The sequence below is a fragment of the Desmodus rotundus genome, chromosome 2 (assembly GCF_022682495.2).
Source record: "Desmodus rotundus isolate HL8 chromosome 2, HLdesRot8A.1, whole genome shotgun sequence".
Taxonomy (NCBI): Eukaryota; Metazoa; Chordata; class Mammalia; order Chiroptera; family Phyllostomidae; genus Desmodus; species Desmodus rotundus.
In genome coordinates this window covers 50311917-50327863 of record NC_071388.1, presented here as the reverse complement: position 1 = coordinate 50327863, position 15947 = coordinate 50311917, and the positions used below count along the sequence as shown (strand labels likewise).

At 43.2% G+C, this 15947-nt stretch overlaps 1 protein-coding gene across 4 annotated transcripts in view; it reads left to right on the top strand.

Annotated features, from left to right (window-relative positions):
* Nucleotides 1–15947, top strand: part of ATP13A5 (ATPase 13A5) — a 99070-nt gene that overhangs the window by 40139 nt on the left and 42984 nt on the right. For all 4 annotated transcript variants that reach the window (XM_024556343.3, XM_053918214.1, XM_024556342.3 and 1 more), the window contains 4 exons: nt 6200–6370; nt 8616–8773; nt 11542–11730; nt 15409–15470. In XM_024556343.3, coding sequence (XP_024412111.2) covers nt 6200–6370; nt 8616–8773; nt 11542–11730; nt 15409–15470 — 580 coding nt within the window. The remainder of the gene's footprint in view (nt 1–6199; nt 6371–8615; nt 8774–11541; nt 11731–15408; nt 15471–15947) is intronic.

The following is a 15947-nucleotide window of genomic DNA, read 5'->3' as shown; positions in this document are numbered from 1 at the left end:
AAGCGTATTCCTAGCACATTTGTCTACAAATGTGACGCAGGTATTTTTCCTCCATATGCAGAATAGACCTTTACATATATAGAAGTCTTTCCTTAGGTAAAAACCAGAACTAGGACTGTTTGCTAATACTCCTAGTATCTATATAGCAGTTTGCATGTTATAAGTGACTTTTACATTTCACTTCATTGTAGCACAAGACAAATTACAGTAGGAGCTATTATAATACCCAATTTACACATGAGGAAATGGAAGTGAAAAGAGGCCAGGGCTGCTCAGCTAGCAAGTGAGAGTAGAAGAAGAGGTGACATTTTGGACCATAGGAGTGAGGAGGGTGATTCTAAGGGGAGTGACACTGTGCTGTCATTTTTTGTGCCTCATCCCCTTTTCTCACCACTGGATATTCCTATCCATAGCACGTACCCGTTGCAGGATCTTCCCCCTCCTCATCTCCTTGGCCTTGTTCTATTGCATTAAACTCGACTATCAAGAAGCTCCACTTTGTTTTGTAGCTACGTTTCATTTTTATGTTGGCTCCAAGTATCACTACCCTTGGATCGGTGCAGTGTGAAGTGGCTGGTATAAGTTGGACAGCTACCCCATCGATGTGCAGGTCCTCCAGATCCTGGTCTGGCTGCCTGATGAGTGCAAGGCATTTGGAGGGGGTCTGAAGAAGGGCAGCCCTTCTTTCTGGTGCCCCCACTTCACTCCGGACTTGGGAAAAGGAGGCAGAACCAGGTGCCTTTGGCTCTCAGTTTCCACAAACTTCCCGAATGTTTCTGTACCCTACTTAGGTGCAGGCTCCTTGACTCAAGGACACACACTATTTGAGTTTCCTTGGGATTTCCTTTCAACTACCAGCCCAGGGATCTCAGTTAGCTAGAAAAGAGTAGGAGAAGGGCGTGGCGAACGGGATAGCTTTGTTTTTACTCTCAAGATGTGTCTAAAATTCATGATCAAACTTACGAATGACTTTTGAAACCCAAAAGCTAGTTTTCAACTCCTCTGTCCTTTTTAAGTTCTTCCTAAGCAATGATCTCTTTCAAGACCTAGCTCCTCACAAGGTGATCAATTGGCAAAAAGGAATACCGTGGGGAAAAGTCTATTATTATTTTGAAGTTTCCTCTTGGCACAATAGCTAATTACACTTAGTTCTTACATGCATTAGGCACTGTGCCAACATTGTATATACATTATTTCCTTCAGTCCACAACCCTGTAAAGGTGGGAGACTGTAAAGCCCACTGGGTAAGTGATTTACCTAAGGTCGCACAGCTTAAAGGTGGTCAAGCTGAGATTTGAATCCGTTTGTTCATTCATTCATTCGTTCGTTCATTCACTCATTCATTCATTCCACACATGTTTCGTTAGGCCTTTCTTTGGAGCAGACACTCTGCTGGGTGCTGGGCATGCAGCAGTGAACAAGGCAGATAAAATTTCTGTTCCTATGAAGTTGACATTATTATGGTGGGGAGACAGAAGAAATGAAAATAAGTAAATGACATAAGCTCCCAACAGTTTTAAGTTCTATGAAAAAAATAAAACACTTAAACCAGGGCATTTTAACCTCAGAACCTATGCTTATAACTACGGGTTCCTCGTTCTCTTAGGGGTAACTGTGGGTGAGAGCAGTAGCAGTCACCCGGCCACCATCCCCTTCCTTCTCCCTCTGCGTTTTAGAACTACTGATTTACTTGGAATATGCCTGTGGGAAGTGGGCTCCGCTTCAAGTGGGAACCTAGGAATTCCCCTCAGTGGTTAGTTCACATTTACATCCTGTCAGATAAGCTCATAATCAGTTGATAAGTCAGGTCTTCCTCTCTCTTCTTTCTTCCTTTTCTCCTCTCACCCTTTTTTTCCTTTTCTTTTTAAAGTGATTTTAGTAGTTTATTTTATTGTGTTTTTTCCATTACCATTTATCCCCGTATACCCTCTTCCACCTCCCCCTGCAGTCACCACACTGTTGTCCATGTCCATGCGTTCTTTTCCTTCCTTGTCCTTTATTTACTCTTTTGCTTACCCAGTAACTCTACAAAGGTTCGGCAATGCCTACTGTGTGTCAGGCTTTGTGTCGTGTGCTGAAGTCAGCAAGACAAATGAGGAATAGTCCCTGCCCTCAACAGTTTATAGCCTAATGGTCCCAGAGAAGGACATAAAGAAGGACATGGCATTTCACACACTGTCCTCATGTGGTGGCATCTGGCTCACTGGGGACAAGGGAGAGAATCTCCCTTTCACAGCAGGCAAGACCTCCAGGTCCCGGAAGAAAACTGAACAGTTGATGGTGAGTATAACTTCCTTCTGAAATCCTCCCTAGCTTACTTACACCTCCAGACTTTTGTAGAAGAGTCCATTTTTTCTTGGGATCCCAAGAAAGTCCAAGCATGAAACTCCTTATTAATGTGTGAATAGGGTAAAAGAGACTTATAAATCATCTGATTTGAACCTTATCTCTGGAACACTGTCTCCAGTGATTCCATCTCTGGTGATTGAATAGCTGCTTGTTTCTGACACTGTTGGTTGTGTGTGCAGAAACTATTCATTAATATTAGTTTAATTATAAGTCATGGATTAATATTCTCTGATAAAGGCAGAACAACATTTGTAATTATCATAAGTATCTGCCTTTACAAAGGCTGATTTAAAAACAACGTGGCACAACAATTTGGAGCTTTGTCAAGGGATTCTATCCCTTTTACAAAGCCATTTAGAATCCAATTGATAAATCCACATGATGGATGGATACCATACTTGTTATAATGAAAATGACAAAAATAGTGCTTAGATCAAGGAATTTCCTGAAGAATATTCAGGATCAATAATAAAAATTTTATAGCTTCTTGCACCTTAGGATGTAAAAAATGTACCATGGTAGAAAACTAGTTTTGAAAGACCAGTCATAAAAAAAAACCTGGGTAATTGTTTTTACCAATCCAGCATTCAGCAAAAATAGGTATGTTGAACCTATTACACACCAGTAGTGAGAATGAGGAATATATATACTTATACATGTTAAAACCCCTGCCCTCAGTTACTGCCTCGAGGGAGTGATAGAACCTAAAGTTGTATGACTATAATCAATATAATAGTAATTTCAAATTAGAAATAGGACATGCTTTCTTGCTAATTAAACATTTAGCACAAGACTGATGAAATTTAAATTCATTCTAGTGCTTTTTAAATCTGGGAGCCAGGAAGCATTATTAACATTTTTATTTTGTGCCTGAAATGTATCTTTTTTGAACACTGAGCTAAGTGTCCTTGTATGTTAAATAGCCTGCCTTCCAGGCATCAGAGAAAGGAGAGGAACGGCACCGGCAAAGCCTGGGAGTCTGTGATAATACGATGTACGTGTGGCCTTGGTTAACTGGAGTTCGGGTTGGAAATAGCAGCCAACGGTGCTCAGATGTGCTGTCTTTGACAATCTAGCAAGAGAGTTTCAAGTTTGTTAGTAATGGCAATGGGAAAGCCTATGGAGTTTTGAGGAAAAAGGAGATGATAAAAGGGTCTTTGATAGGCTTCATCTGGAAGTGTGGGATGAGTAAAGGGAAGGGGCTGGAGTGGAGAGACCAGTTCAGAAGTCTGACATAATAGGAAAAAATCCCTCTTTATGTATATAGATATAAATCTCTCTCTATATATACGTATTTATACATTTTATATAAATATTTTATATAACTTTATATATTATAGAAATATATAATATGTATTATATAAATTATAATATAAAATATTATAATTAGATAAGTTGTATATTATAAACTATAAGTATATAAGACATTATATAAAATAGTATATAATTTATATAAATTAATTATATATACATTATAGAACTATATTATATAATTTATATATTACATATGTAAATTTTATTAAAAATTATATATTTTAATATATACCATATAATTTATACACATTTATCTACATATATCCCTGGTTCCTGGCACAAAGCTTGAAATCCTTATGATAATTTCCTAAGTGATAAGAGCTCTAGGAACATCTTCTGTTCTCATAAGGTGACTCTGGGTGGGCTCCTGGGTGGGAGCTGGTCACCAGAAAGACCAAGCCATGGTTAGAAGCTTGGACTTTCAGCTACCTGCCCCCCATCCACCAGAGAAGGGACAGGGGATGGAAACAGAGTTGATCGTTGATCACGCCCGTATGAGGAAACCGCCATGAAATCCTAACGATACAGGTGCAGAGAGCTTCCAGGCGGGGGAACACCTCCCTTGTAAGAGGGTGATGCACCCCAACTCCTGCATGAGGGGCCATCTTAGACCTCACCCTATGTATCTCTTCATCTGGCTATTCATTTGTATCCTTTATCACATTCTTTAATAAATTGGTAAATGTAAGTGTTTGCCTCAGTTCTGTGAGCCACTTAGCAAAATAATCAAACCCCAGACGAGGGTGTAGCGGGAACCTCAGATATATTGGCCAGAAGCACAGGTGACAATATAGATTTGCAGCTGGCAACTGAAGTGAGTTGGGAGCAGTCTTATGGGACTGAGCTCCTAATCTGTGGGATCTGGTGCTATCTCTAGGTGGACAGTGTCAGAGTGAATTGAATTGAGTTAAATTGTAGGACAGCCAGCTGGTGTCAGAGAATTGCCTGTTGTGGAGTCAGCAGTGTTGTGAGTGTGGTAGTAGTGTGAGAGTGAAGGAGACACACAGAAGGAAGGACTGGAGGCTTTTTTTTTTTAACTCAGGAAGTCGAGGCAGATTGTGGTTGAGAACTTAATAATAAAAAAGATCAGTTAGACCCACTGTAACCTCAGATCATCCAGAGAATGTGTTTGCACTTGGAAGAGCCAGACAAATCACAGCTGATCCACTGTTAATACAACTACTGTGAGTCAGACAGCGATCACCAGTGAAGTCATGGGGACCGAGATGCAAGAGTTCGGAAGGACCCAGTGAGGCTCACAAGGAAAAGCAGCAGGGCTTGGAGAAGGGTTTCCTGAGAGAGTAGCGCAGAGCATGGGAAGAGGAGGAAGTAAAGATGGTCCGGCGACTGTAAAACTGTGACTTAGAAAAAGAATGGTACCACAAAGAAAGAGGAAAGCCAAGAGGAAGTTTAAGGCTAAAGGTATCAATGTGGACTTTAGTTGAGTTGAGAAGCTAGCAGGGTGCCCGGGCTGGGAGGAACAGCCCACCGTTGGGATATACAAAACAAGAGCCCGGGAGAGAGGCACCACGAAGATAAACATTACCGACATATCTACGTAGTTAAGTGCTAGTTCATGAGTTCAGAGTTGAGAAGGCATTCAGAAGGAGAAAAGAAGTTCCTGTCCTTTTATATTGGTTTCTATTTTTCACTTCCAGTTCCAAAAAGACTGTGAAGAGTATTTTACAGATTTTATGAAGGCATCATTTCTCACTCCTCTCTGTACTCCTGGAACGGCTTCCCTCTACCCTCACAATCAGTGTTCTAAACAACTTAGACTGTCTAGTGCCCAGGGCACACCATGCTCTTTCTCTCACTCCATCCAAGCACACTTTTCTCCCCTTGCTCTCCTTGATCTGGCTGGCCTCACTCTCCTTTGCAATTGTCGTTTCTTAATCAGCCAGGAAATCTCTCGCCTCAGTTTAGGTGCAATCTTCAGACCACCTGGTACTACCATCAAAATATTCACCTATTTGTGTTTGAATATTTAGAGCTGTTTACTTGCCTGACTCCCTGAGCTTTACAAGGACAGGATTTCTATCTGTCTTGTTCGTTATTATATTCTCAGCACTTACAACAGTGCCTGGCACAGAGTAAGCACTTAAAAATGGTTGTTAAATGAGTGAATGAACGAATGGGCAGATAAATAGGTGAATGAAAGGCAAACAATAATAATTATATACATGCTTCATTGCTCCTTTATTGCCTAGAATAGTGTTGGGCTTAATTTTAGAGCACTTGTGGGTACGATTATAACAACTCCTTTCACTAAAATGGGCTTTTAAAAAAAATTATAACAGCAAGCCACGCAGGCCAGGTGTGGAAGAGATAGGCAGGTCTTAAATAAATAGCTGAAATATAATTGAGTGCACCACGCTTCGCATCACCAACATCCCTAAGAATAGTTATCTGACTCAAAGGATGGTCATTCAGACGGGATTAGCTGTGGTTCGTATACTTTCTTGAAACTAGCAAGCACCAACTCTAAACAACTAACTACAGTCCACACGGACTCAGACAATATAATCTTCTCTAGGAGAGAGTATACCTGTCACAAAGACACCATTGCCCCCCATGGAGGATACGAGGCCCTGGAAAGCCCACAGCTCGGAGGACTATCGGAAGCATGTCCTCTTCTGTGGGACAGAAGTGGTCCAGGTCAAGCCCTCTGCACAGGGGCCAGTAAGAGCGGTCGTTTTGCAAACAGGTTAGTCAACTCCACTTTTGTAAATTTAGTCTATGATCGAAGGTGGGGGAGTTGGATTTGGGGAAATCTATTCAGGATTATGGAGTTTGCCACATTCTGGTAATAACAGCCACACTCATTTCCAATCAGCCCTTTATTATTCTACGTTGCCACAATTTCACCACCACTTTTAACTGAATAATTCATTGTTAAAACCCTTGTAGAAGATGAAGCAAATACAGGGATGATGCACATTTCCTCAAAGCCGAAACCATGTTTGTGTTCTTTCTTGTGTCCGTAGGCATCCTCTCTTTTCTATACCCACTCTAAGTGATTACCCAGAAGACAGTTTCAACCACTATCACTTGAGGACATTTCCTTTCAATGAGTCGCTTGCCAGGCTGTGATGCCAAGGTCCCCACTGGGCATCTCCGCCTGGGGGCCCCACAGACACTTCAAAGTCAAGGCGTGTAGACGTGAACACACCTCCTCTGTCGCTTCTTTCTGTTAACAACAGCACCATCTGGCGAGCGTCATGTCATCTTTACTCCCTGTTTCATTCCATACCAAACAGAGCACCACATCCGTCCATTCTAAGAGATCTCCTGAGTCCCATCTCCCTCTCCTTCTCCTTCACCCCGACTTTGTCCAAGCCTTCATCATGTCCTCTCTAAACTATTACAACAGAAACATTCTCTTGACTGTTCATTTTCAATTTTCACCTCAAATACCTTTCTTGTATTTTGTCCAACCTTTCTCTAACCTATTCCTCCTCAATCTGTCACCAAGTCACATCTATAAAACATGACTTGAAGCAGTCTATGAACATCATGCTCAAAAACTTTTCAAGAGTATTAGAAGTAGTCCCCATCTTTCCCATGACATCACCCAGCCAATACCTTGCATGCTGTGTCCCAGTTCTGGCACTCACCCCTGACCTGTGTTTCTGCCACCCGACATATTCACAGATCTAAAACACACCTTGCACTTTGATATCTCTCTGCTTTAGTTTAGGCTATGATTCAACTGTTCTACATAATTATTTTAAACTAGAAAAAAATAAGTTTTGTTTCAAGTAGTCAGTGGGCAAGGGAGCATCTGTCAGCCTGTGGATAAGCAGAAGCAAATGGGTAGAGACCATGGAAACTGCAGGATCTGAGCTCGTGTAATGCTCAGGTAACAAATGAGAGAAAGTCTGCTGCTTTTCTCCAAAGCCTACAAAGCCACGTTTCAGGAGACAAGATGCTCATCAAGTACTGGCATTAAGGCATGTTTTATACCAATACTGACTCATATCTAGAATATATAGTAGTCAACGTTAAATATTAATGCATGTCTACTAAGTGTTACGCACTGAGGGCTAAAGAAAAAAACTGTGAGGGAGTCATTCCTTGCCCTCAAAGGAGATTTATGGCATGGTTTGGGGGACAGGTGGACTTACAGTTGACTAAAACACAGAGCAGTGATAGATGTCATATGGCCAAGTGTTAGAGGGACTCCAAAAAGTGGGGAGATTAATTTTGATATGACGTATAAAAGTAGAACTCTGGAAACATTATTCAATGAAGTAGCATTTTGAGCCAAGCATGATAGGCTAGGAATGGTTTAGCCAATCATATCAGAGAGCTGGAGAGACATGTTAATTTGTGTCTGCAAAACATAAAGGAAGGAAAGCACAGGGGTCTTCTGGGACCAGTGAGCAGTTGGGAACTAAGTCTAGCAAGGAAGGGATAGACCAGATTTAAGGGGACCTCAAATGCCACGCCTAGAAATGTGAACTTTATTATAAAAAATGGGGATTCAGGTAGGTTTTTGAGCATAAAAATGACATCAGAGGCATATATATTTAAGAAATTACTTGCCTTGTATTTTCCTTTTCTCTTAATTTTCTATTATTTTTAATACACATTTGCACTTCAAAGTCTTCTTTTCTCAGCAGCTCATCTACTCTGGCCACCACACTCATCAGCTCCTTATTTTCCTTTCCCCCAAGTCCAGGCGTGAGTGGGTGTCACAGCTCCGGGCCCCTGAAGCCCCGACTCCCAGAGCGAGAGAAACTGAGCAGGGCTGAGGGAGTGCTATCGATTGTTCTCAGTGACTGTGAGAAGAATGAATGGAAATACACCGTTAGGTCAAAGCGGTGCTGTTTTCATTCCATGTTCAAATGACACTCAACCAGCCCTTAATTCAATGTAAACTAATCTTGGTTTGGGAGAAATTATATAAAAGGGTCTTACTCTGCCTGTGATTATCTATCTTCATGTAGGTTACAATACAGCCAAAGGGGACTTGGTGAGATCCATCCTTTACCCCCAGCCTCTGAACTTCAAACTCTACAGTGATGCCTTCAAGTTCATAGTATTCCTGGCCTGCCTTGGAGTTGTGGGTTTTTTCTATGCCCTTGGTGTGTATATGTACCATGGAGTAAGTACTGGGGGGTACAGCTTTTTAATATCATAGTTTTATCAAGGACTTTGACCTAACTCAAAAGGTTTAGTTAGATGAGGCTACTCCCGAGTCCCATTACTCAGGGAGTGTCAGCTGTCCCACAGAGCCTGCTGAGACGATGGGAATCCTCTGTACAGTGTAAACAGTGCCCGATTTGGAACCCCTTAACCATGTGTGCTTCTTGAGCACTGACAGTGTGGCCAGTGTGAGTGAGGAAGTGAGTTTCAATTTTCTTTCATTTTCATTAATTATTTTAATCAGTTAATCAAATTAATTCAATTGTTTAATTAATTTGAGTTTAAATAGCCATACGTGGTTAGTAAAAATTCTCCTGGATGGTACAGCTACAAAACGTTGCAAAATTCACAGCCCCTTTCACCACTGGGATGGGAATGAGAGGTCACTGCCTGTGTGGCAAGGTGATACCCGAGCCCAAATAGCCGCAGAGGAAATCTGTTTCTTCTGTGCGATAGGATGGGGAGGATTTAGTTAATCAGAGCAGAGAGCAGGAAGGGCATACTAATTTGAGTGAGCAAACACAAAGGAAGAAATGTACAGGGGCCTTCTGGAACCAGCAAGCAATTACGAAATGAAGTCTAGCAAGATAGAAAGAGATTTGATTGAAGGAAATCTTGAATGTCATGCCTAGAAATGTGAACTATTAGCAAGGGTTGACATATTTGAGTGTGTACATTGTCCAGGGCATACCCAAAGTACCATATGGTCAAAAAGTTGCGCCCTGTGTTTTGTTAGGTTCAGACATGAAATTTAATGTCTACTTTTAAGGAGATGGATGCTGCATAGATGCCAACTTCCTTTTAGGTTTCAGGGTGTCTGTGTCATGTGGATGTCTCTCTATTGATAGTTGTGATGGCTGGAGAGGGAAAGGTTGTCACAAATGACCTCTGAGGTCCTTCCTGGTCCCGAGAGTCTGATTCTCTTATGAGCCGTGCAGTCTCTTCTGTGAGATATGCTGGGAGCTCAGCAGTGTGGGCTGATAGGGAAGAAGAAAAAAATATGAATAAAAGGTTTCAAACATAGGCATGAAACTGGCTGTGGGTGACCCAATTACAATGCCCCAACTGGAAGCATCGAGTCCATTCTGCATGTGTGTCGGAGGGGAGTGGGTGGATATTGGTGGGAAAAGACACAGTCACAAGAACTGCTAGGCAATGTTCATGCTCTCACTTGAGCTCTGAGTAGTCATTTCAATCTGAAGTCCATCCCCAGGGAGTATGTCTAGAGGAGGCTGGAACAAACTGGCGCCAGTAGAAGGGACAGAAAGAGCGAGGCAGACTGTCAAATTCAGTGGGGCTGTACTTCGAGGCAGAGGCCAGTTCATCTGGGAGCAGAAGTGTTGAGGAAGAAAATAAGCAAAAAGCTTTGTCCCACACACCAGGGGGTGCTGGCAGTGATTAGGAAGGAAGCTTTCTTGGGTAGGACTCCACATCCAATGTGCACCAAAGCAACAAAGCTAGTCACAGACTCCATCTTCTTGTGGGTCAAAACCTGTGGAGCTGTTGGCTGCCTCTATCTGCACTGGCTCAGGTTTAGACGGGGCTGAGTCCTCAGGGTCAAAACTCCTCTGTGGCTGTGGGTGGGGAAAGCAGAGAATGATGGATTTTGTAACAAACTGAGGTTGGACCAAAGATGTATCTAACAAGCATTGCTATTGAACTTGAACCTGTGATTCCAGTACTCAAAAGAGGACTTTATGGCCAAAATTATGGTTAATTTCATAAAAACCCAGGCAAGGTTGGAGAGGATAGAGCCATTAACACCCAGAGCATGTGAAAACTAAAACAAGCCACCCTGTGATTTGATCTTGGCCCTGCCCTTACCAGTCCTGTGAACTTCTTCGGACTTACCTGAAATCTGGACTCTGTGAGCACTGGCTTGCTAATACAACACTCTGGTCATGCGTTTGTGCCCTGGAGTCAGACAGCCTCGGGGTCAGATCCCCACCCCTTTACTAGCATGGGGCCTTGGGGAAGTTTTAAATAATTTAAGCCTTGATTCCATCACTTGTTAAATGCTTAAGAAAAAATAATGGTATTTCCATCGTAAGGTTGTGGAGAAACTAAGTAATGCACATAGCTGAACACAGAGCCTGTCCCAGAGTGTGTGTCCAGTGAGCGCAAGCTCTTTTACTGTTGGCTCGCCCACAGCTCGTAATGTTTGCTGAGATCTTGTCAGGGTCTCGGTCACAGCGTTTATTAAGCGCCGTTCATTCAATGTGTGTGACGAACACCTCCTCTGTGTCAGGACCCGAGCTGAGCTGTCTGGAGATGGATAAGATAAATTCAAGGATGAATAAGCTGCAGCTGCTGTGCCCAAGGAGTTTGTAGGCTAGAGGGGGAGAGAGATTTATAATCCGACAGCCAAGCCACTGGGCGAAATGTTACAACTCGGGACCAGTCCCAGTGCCCTGGGAGTCCAGAGGGCCTGTGGACGGGCAGAGAAGGGCTGGCACTCTGAGTGGAAGGGATGCTAAGTGGAGAAAAAACAGTCAGAAAAGGGCGTGGAGGCTCTGGAGTAAGGGACAGAGTCCCCTTTGTTCTGTAGTGGGAGGCAGTTTGTTCATTCATTAGGCACAGCCAAGAGAACACTCAGCCTCACCAAGAGAGCCGTCCCGCTGGGCATATTCTTTAGTTTCCAGAGCTCCTGTGGTATTGCAGGAGATGGTGCCAGGAAGGGGGGCAGCCTTCTCTGCTAGGTTAACCTGTAATCCCTCCCCTCCCCAGGTCTCTCCAAGAGATACCGCAGCCATGGCTCTGCTCCTCCTCACTGTGACGGTCCCTCCGGTGCTGCCAGCTGCCCTGACCACAGGCATCGTGTATGCACAAAAGAGGCTGATGAGAAAGAAAATCTTCTGTATCTCCCCACAGAGAATCAATATGTGTGGGCAGATAAACCTCATGTGCTTTGACAAAGTACGATCTACTTTCCAGGTTGGAGGTTAATGGTTTTAAGGCACAGGAGAGCTGGGAAGGGCCTTGGAGCGTGTCGAGTCTAGTACTCTCATGTTACAGATGGGTACACTGAGGCCAGAGAGGGCCACATAGCGAGCTGGTGCAAGGTCATGTTCTGGAAGCCTGGTCTACTGAGTCCTGAGGAAGTGGGGCCAGCCATTCCATCATGGATTTCTTTCCTGAGAAGTTTGATTTTTTTTTCCTGTTTTGGGTTTCAAAACAACTTCTTCCTGTAATAACTTGTAGAACTCCCTGGCTTTTTCAGATGAAGAATATGAGGAACATCTTGGCTCCCTGAAATGCTTTGTGCTAAGCTTAAGTGAACACACTCCCCTCGCCTCTTCTGCTTCTTCTAAGGAAAGGGAGGGAGTGGACATGACCGTGGTTATGCACTCTGGCCCATCTTCTCCTCTGCTCCCCAGGCTATCAGGACTCAGGATTAGGGAAGGTTGTCTCTGTTCCTAAGGCCTTGGAAAGGTGGCAGAAGAGGAGTCGGTTCATATGGGACACACTCCTGCTGACAGGTCCTGAGACCACTTCTTTCTCCCGTGGGGGACCTGGTGGGACTTCAGTGTCAGCTGCCTGCTTGCTGTTTAGGCCTGCCCTCAGCTCAGGCAGGCCATTTTCACTGCCATAATGCAAGGGCCTGGCTTGTTCCCTACACCTCTTGAGTTCATTTACATTTGAATAATCAATAAAAGCTTCACCATTTTTTAATTAACCCATATTGGCAGAGAGCACCATTAATGAGATGTCCCTAGCTCTTGAGAAGTTCATGGTCTAGCTGAGGAAGCAGGTAATGATAATGCAGTGAGATGCATGTTTTATACAGGTATGAGGTGCAGTTACCTGCCACGGGTGGGAGATCACCTCTGAACTTGGCTTTGCTCAGAGCTGAGCAGCTCAGAAACATAGATATGTGAAGGTCTGCAGGGGGTGGGGGTGAGGTTCACTGGGGTGAGGCTGTGGTGTGGGCTGTTTTAAGCATTGCAGCTGGAGAGGGGAGCCCAGCTGCTCAGGGCTTGATGTGCAGAGCTAAGGAGTGGGGGACCAGTGACGTTTTTATAGATGTGTTTTAGTTATTCCAATCGGGGGAATTGGTGAGAAGGGTTAGAAGGGAGATAGGATTGAAGCAGGAGGCTATCTGGGGGCAAAACCCTGTGCTAATGGGATGTGCTGTAGTGACAGAAGGTGTCAGGTGAGAGCTCTCTCATTGTCCTAGACAATGGGGGCAAGACAGGAGTAGAGGACAAACTGGAAGGGACACCACGAGCAGACTTGACAAGACTTCATCCCCAACTGGAATTGGCATAGATCTTAGATTGTTTTAGTTCGTTCTTTTTGAATTTCCTTTGGCAAAGAAAGTCCTCTATTGCCACCAGTGAGGAACTAGTAGAATTAACTTAACAGCAGCTTCCTTTTCAATTCAGGGCCAGGTACAGCCCTTTGGATATCCTGATAGGGATTCCCATTACTTACCCAGAGGCCTCACCTGTGTCTGGAATACAAGAAGGAGATTTATAAAGTATGTTCGTTACATATTTGGCTATTCCTAAAGCTAATTTTCCACAGGGTGTTTGTCTTAGTTCCCATGTAAAGCTTTTCCTCCTCATCTTCATGTGCTCCTTTGCTAGTCTGCGAGGGACCGCTCCTCAGCATGCCTGGCCAAACTCTGCTGGCAGGCGGCTGTATCGTAGTGCAAAGAACTCTTGATCGGGAACTGGCAAAATGAGAAAAGTAATCCTGAATTTGATGCTAAGTTTCTGCATGACTTTTAAGATAAGAAGATTGAACTACGATCGTCTCTAAGTTTCTTCCTGGCTTTCACATTTTAAGCTCTGCTAGGGTGATGCTGGAATAAAGCACTCTACGATTAATCGAATTTCCATCCAGTGCCATTTCACTTTAGGAGATATTTACCACTGGGTTTCTGGGTACAGTTGTTCCCATGAATAGCTCTCACTGTCGCTGGTTTGTGGTAAGTTTTCCAAAACAAGTTCTCTCTTTTCTATTCAATTCGGCGAAGCCTGGGCTAGTATTTGTGCTAAGTTTATTTTATTCTCTTCAGAACCTCAACTATAGTTTAGTTTTCTTTCTATTTTATGGGCAGCTTTACTGGATGATGGTCATTTTCATGCAGACAAATAATATGGCCCTATATATGTTTGCTACCATATCATCACTGTTTTCATGTTCAAAATACTGATGTTTATAAACATAATGTCATCACCAGGAAAACATCTCAGTTTAGATTAAGTTGCTAAGTCTTTTTGGAGTGGAACAACTCAAGGGGATTTGGAAACATACCAGCTGAGGTCCTTATAAAATATAGGAGGGAAATGAAGCAAGTTGTTTTTCTTGTTCTTCAAGGAGTAACTCACACAAATACGTTAGCTTCCTATAAAGTCCAATTGAATGAATAAAACAAAGCTTCCCTAATTCTTTAATCTGGAAATCAGTATGGGCTTTATCCTTCCACGTGCTTTGCCAGTTTCATTTAACGTTTGTCGTCCAGTAGAAGACCACACACGGCTGGATTCTGGTTCTTGCTCTCCAACTCGCAGGCCACTGTGCTCTAGGCTGCTCCACTCACCTGCAGCCTCGAGGCTGTCTCCACCCTGCTTACTCAGCTGTAAGAATTGAAAGCACTGTGAGCACTTCACCATAAAACCCTGTGCTAATGGGATGTGCTGTAGTGACAGAAGGTGTCAGGTAATAGAAAACTACAAAATTCAGTGTCCTATACAGAGGTGACTTTTAAAAAGTTCTGTCGGAGAGCTGGGTGCCAGTGTTGAAACAGGGTATTCCGGACACTCGGTAGTGCTCTGCTCGGCCTTGACAGCGTTGACGCCGCAGTAGTTAACCCCTTCCCCTGGCTGGGTGATAAGCAGGCCTACCTACAGCTGTTGGCCTACCTGGTAAAGACATTGGGCTCTGTAATTAATGGTCAATTATGAAGCAACGAGCAAAATAAAAGTGCTATGGTGTACTCAGTTCTATTTTGAATTCTGTTACATCTTCTGATAAATACTCTTTCATAATACAGCAAACCAAATCTCCCCTCTATATTCCTCTTGATCTAACTCATTCATGGACTTAATTAATGTTCATTTAGCACTTTGTTGCTCTTTTTAGTCTCAAAGCCCTTTAGCAACTTTTTATTATCCACCTGGAAAGTCACCATGTCACCAACATTTTAGGAAATCCTGTGAACCAGATGGAAGACTGTGAACTAAATACTCTTAAAAGACCAAAAAAAAAAAAAAATCTGAGCTCTACTTCAGAAAGATAGCAAGTGCCAACCGAGAGTCAAAGCTGGTTCCCACTAGATGTGCACCCACTACCTCTCCCGTTGACCAAGTCCAAACACCAGCACACCAGAACAAGCCACTTCCACTGTGTTGCAATGGTTAGTAACTGGCATCTAATTATCAACACGGTCTTTTGAGAATCATTCGTCACCTGCTGAACCTGTTTTCTCAGGTGCCCTTCTCTGATCTAACATTTGATGCTTACAAAGAGAAGGGCTTTGGACAGCCAGATCTACTTTAATTTCTTGGGAGCTTGGCTTTTATTAAGTCATGATATAATTAAAAGCTCTAAATCTTACGCTAATACCAATTCTAATTTTTCCCCCAGACTGGCACTCTTACGGAAGACGGGCTGGACCTCTGGGGGACTGTCCCTACTGCGAACAACTGGTAGGCACCTTAGTGAAGAAGGAATGTATGACCGGTGAGGCCTCCTTGGGGCTACTCAAACCCGTCCTTCCAGAGTTGAGGGATAAATGTTACATGAAATATGTATAATAATTGGCTGGAACCAGCTCGCAATTATTTTAATTTTTTAAATTAAATGAGTTCTAATTTCGGAATCAGACAGGAAAAGTAAGTCTTCAAACTCCACCTGAAAAATGGAATAGAATCAGGCAGATGATTGAGTTGCTGAATGAATAAAACAGAGAAGCAAGAAGTGAAATCCGGACTGTGTTTAATCAAAAACTGCTAAGACTCCCTAGGCAGCTAGTGCGGTGGGGAATCCAGAAAAGAAGAGCTCTCCCTTCCCTCAGAGCTCCCACTTAAATGGGATAGAAGGTACAAACGCACGCACCTTCGGTACGCAACACAGGCTGTGAAAAGGGTGACCGTTAAGGCACGAACATCAGAACAGAGAAGTAA